Below are 5000 nucleotides of genomic sequence, written 5' to 3' on the forward strand. Positions count from 1 at the left end.
TAAAATATATATATATATATATATATATATATATATATATATATATATATATATATATAAATATATTAAAGCGAGTTTTTCTTTTTAATAGGCCTAATTTTCAAATAGTTTTTGAGGATTATATTGGGAGGATGAATATAACCAATTTTAATCATATATTCAATTAGTTTTTAACAAACACAAAAACAACATTGAATTTTATAAACCGACACCGATGCACAACATAAGCAAGTCTTTGCCCCATCATACCATACAACACATAAAAGGATGGAAGTAATAAAACAAATCAATTTCTACAATCGCACATACTACAAGTCACACAGAGAAAATAAGTGAATAAATTAAATGAATGTAAAAGAAACAAACAAAAACCAAGACACTCACGAGCAGGTGAACTCATACTGCTGACGCAAGTAGGCTCAGGGCAAAGTGACCGACCACATGAGGACACATGCACTTTACAATCAGGGAGACTGCATATAATTGATAAAACAACAGTAAAGTTAGATACTAATGATAAGTGAATTAACGTGTCAAAATTTATATATACCATTCACTTATAGTTCCAAATTCATACATTAAGCAAATGACTACAACATGAAATATTCAACAGAATGAATGGCTGTGCAATTCATTGATCATATTCACTCAAGTGCGAGTTCTAGCGTTCTCATAATAGTGTGGAAGCCGACCCATAAAGGGAAGGTGAACGTCGCGTCTCTCTTTGAAGATTTGCATTAAACTCAAATTAAAGTGGGAAGGAAGAACGGCATTATAAGTCGTTGCCACACGATCATTGCGATATTTTGACTAAACAGAGCGACGCTTTGGAAATGTTTATTGTGAGTGGCGCCCTTCCGCTCTCTACTCCCAGCATGGATGAGGGAAACGTCAAGGCTGGAGTCTCGTCTGGGGGAAAGAAACCCACGGTGGGGGTTGAATGGGCGTGGCCAGTGTTGTTCCGCACGATGGCCTTTCTGGGCTTTGTTCTGCCTCAACGCCGTCCTTCAGGGAACTACGAGACGTCGTGGGTGAGACTGATCCCTATGATGACCATCGCAGCCATCTTGGTTTGGCACCTCTACACATACCGAATCACCTTCATAAATGGTGCCTACGACGTCTATGTCGATCTTTTCCTGTCGGTCACATGCATTATCGTTATTGTGGTCGCCTTCGTGCTGGCTGTTTGCAAGCGACGAGCGACCTGCAACCTCTTTAAGGCTCTGGACGGGAAACTAGAGTCCTCTCGCGTCTGGGTGTCCGTCGCATTATCTTCCCTTTTCATTATGGATCTCTCACTGTTCATCACTGTGAACTACGTGTGCTTTGCGGGAACATTTTCGTCTCTAGTGGAATGTCTAATTTTGGCTTTAGTCTACCCTATCATCCCGTTGCTTTTGGACTTGCACGTCATCCATCTGATGCGCGCCCTCAACCAGGTCTACTCGGGAACGCTGTCTCGCGTCCTAAGCCAAGGTCGCTGCTGCGTTCGGACATCTTGTTCTCATTCGGGAGTAGAGGACTGTTCAAGCTCTGGGTGTCCCTCGGGAAGCAGCTTTGTATTGCAGGTAACGTTTTATGTCTTCTTTATATATATATATATATATATATATATATATATATATATATATATATATATATAATATATATATATATATATAATATAATTTTTTTTTTTTTTTTTTTTTTTTTTTTTTTTTTTTTTTCGCGTTTTGTATTGTGCGTACTGAATTTTGTTGATCCTGCACGTTTCCAACTGATATCAGTTTCTTAATGTATGAAATGACCATTTATATTTGCTTATAGGAAAGTCAACCAAAAAGTGCAGGCCAGGTGAACTTTCCTGACATTTTGGAGCAATGCGACAGCGTGTTGTACATGGTCGACCTGCACAACCAGGTTAGTTGTCAGTGTTCGAGGTATATCTCTTAACTAATGTGAAATAAAGCCTAAACCTTTTGGTCACGAAACACAGTAACGAGTCTTTAGAATGAATCAGTCGATAGATTATTGAAACATACGATAAAAAAAAAAAAAAAAAAAAAAATACAACCGCGACGTTTTGAGATCTGCTTGAGCTTAAACCCTGTAGTTATATCACAACCTTTCTGTGCTATGCCTTTCTCCCTACTGCTGCCAAAGCCTAGATACTTATACCTCCCTGACCATTGGCCAACGGGTCGCAGGTGTTCTCGAGCTGGACCTTGGTGCGGTGCGGGGCCCTCATGGCGAAGCTCCTCAACGCGTCCTACTACCTCGCCCTCTTCTTCGGCCGGTGGCTGCAGTTCGCCGGCTCGCTCTTGTACGTCGTCAACGAGGTCGGCAGCTTCCTCTGCCTCTGTCGCCAGGCAGATCTACTGAAGGATAAAGTACGTTGTTCTCAGGCGTCCCCGCAGAGCGCAGGGTCATAGGATTGCAGAGCAGTGTCGGTGCTCGGGAATGTGATGTTATTGTTGGAAAACTTTCTTTCTGTAATAAACAGTTTTCTAAATGAGTAAATATTCATACATAGGGGAAAGTCACAAGACTTTTATATGTTCTCATTTTATAATTTCCAGCATATATTAGTGTCATTTTTGCTATATCTTATATTAGTGAAATTGTTATTTCTATTAATTATGTTTAACCATTATTGTTATCATTATCATCGTTATCCTTATCCTAATTACTACTATCATTGTTATTATCATCATTTTCATTATAATCGTTATCATAATCATTATCATTTCATTATTATCATTATCGCTGTAACTACCATTACCATTTCAGTACTTACATTTTGAGGATAGATAAATGGATCACACACGTTTGAATCAGTCAAAGTCAAATGACCTGGTATAATTGTGAGGCACTTCCGAATTTCTTATGTAATCTATGCCATCAGATCTCAAAGAGAAATAGTCAACAAATAAAAAATATACTTTCCTCTATAATTTCAGTTATTCTATTCATTACTTGATAATAATGAGGACAAAACATTGATGATAATAATGATAATGTCAGTGATAATGATAATAACAATTATAATGATAACTGCAACAACAACAATAACAACAATAACGACAACAACAACAATAACAACGATAATACATATAATAAGGATAATAATGATAAGAATAAGAAAAAAAAAAATAATACACAAATGATGTCAATTCGCGGAATTCTTAAGCTCAAATTTCAACATAACAAGTGCAGCCCGGAAGACAGACTGCAATTTCATTCTTTGACCTTTAAGACGTAAGTGATGTTGATATAATTGGTATATGTATTGTTTATCGGTGCTACTATTAGGATAAACATTTTATATATATATATGTATATATATATATATATATATATATATATATATATATATATACATATATATATATATATATATATATATATATATATATATATATATATATATATAATACATATATATATACATACACACACACACACAGACACACACAGACAACACATCACACACACACACTCACCCCCCCACACACACACACAACACACACATATATATATATATATATATATATATATATATATATAATATATATATATATAATATATACATATACAGGGTGTATATATAATATATATATATATATATATATATATATATATATATATATATATATTAGTATATATTATGTATATATATGTATATATTATATATGTATCTATATATCTACATCTATCTATCTATTTAGATCTATATATATATATATTATATTATATATATATATATACATATATATATATATATATATATATATATATATATATATATATATAATATATATATATATATATATATATATATATATATATATATATAGATATATATATATACATATACATATATTCAAGCAAAAGCGTCTAAATCTAAACAAATTCCTTCTCACAGCACGGCCAGCTAGAAGACGCCCTTCTGACTCTCCAACAACAGCCCAACACGCCCATGGATGACCGCTTCCGCCTTCTGAGCCTCTTCTTTCGCCTCAAGAACCACCCCGCCCATATATCCATCGGGAGTGTGGGCGTGCTGGGTTCTCACATCCTAGTGACAATGGTGAACGTTGTTTTGACTTTCACAGCCATACTGTACCAGTACCGTCCTATTTCTACTGAAGAAGGCTAGGCTTTTGTTTCTGCTGAAGAAGACTAGGCTTTTGTTTCTGCTGAAGAAGACTAGGCTTTTATTTCTGCTGAAGAAGGCTAGGCTTTTATTTCTCCTAAAGAAGGCTAGGCTTTTGTTTCTGCTGAAGAAGACTAGGCTTTTGTTTCTGCTGAAGAAGGCTAGGCTTTTGTTTCTGCTGAAGAAGACTAGGCTTTTATTTCTGCTGAAGAAGGCTTGGCTTTTGTTTCTGCTGAAGAAGGCTAGGCTTTTGTTTCTGCTGAAGAAGACTAGGCTTTTGTTTCTGCTGAAGAAGGCTAGGCTTTTGTTTCTGCTGAAGAAGACTAGGCTTTTGTTTCTGCTGAAGAAGGCTAGGCTTTTGTTTCTGCTGAAGAAGACTGTTTCTGCTGAAGAAACTAGGCTTTTGTTTCTGCTGAAGACGGCTCGGCTCTTGTCTCTGCTGAAGAAGGCTAGGCTTTTGTTTCTGCTGAAGAAGACTAGGCTTTTGTTTCTGCTGAAGAAGACTAGGCTTTTTTCTAGGCTTTTATTTCTGCTGAAGAAGGCTAGGCTTTTATTTCTGCTGAAGAAGGCTAGGCTTTGTTTCTGCTGAAGAATTTGTTTCTGCTGAAGAAGGCTTTTGTTTCTGCTGAAGAAGACTAGGCTTTTGTTTCTGCTGAAGAAGGCTAGGCTTTTGTTTCTGCTGAAGAAGGCTAGGCTTTTGTTTCTGCTGAAGAAGGCTAGGCTTTTGTTTCTGCTGAAGAAGGCTAGGCTTTTGTTTCTGCTGAAGAAGGCTAGGCTTTTGTTTCTGCTGAAGGAGACTATGCTTTTATTTCTGCTGAAGAAGGCTGGGCTTTTGTTTCTGCTGAAGAAGGCTAGCTTTTGT

General features: G+C 36.2%; 1 protein-coding gene across 1 annotated transcript in view; it reads left to right on the plus strand.

Annotated features, from left to right (window-relative positions):
* The window catches only part of LOC122261429 (uncharacterized), a 14686-nt gene extending 10545 nt beyond the window's left edge, over window positions 1–4141 (plus strand). The window contains exons 3-6 of the mRNA XM_086533522.1: window positions 1443–1571; window positions 1810–1902; window positions 2190–2372; window positions 3908–4141. Coding sequence (XP_086389648.1) covers window positions 1443–1571; window positions 1810–1902; window positions 2190–2372; window positions 3908–4141 — 639 coding nt within the window. The remainder of the gene's footprint in view (window positions 1–1442; window positions 1572–1809; window positions 1903–2189; window positions 2373–3907) is intronic.
* The last annotated feature ends 859 nt before the right edge of the window (window positions 4142–5000 follow it).

Source organism: Penaeus japonicus, unplaced genomic scaffold, assembly GCF_977035675.1.
Source record: "Penaeus japonicus unplaced genomic scaffold, GWHDUDI00000001_assembly GWHDUDI00000039, whole genome shotgun sequence".
NCBI lineage: Eukaryota > Metazoa > Arthropoda > Malacostraca > Decapoda > Penaeidae > Penaeus > Penaeus japonicus.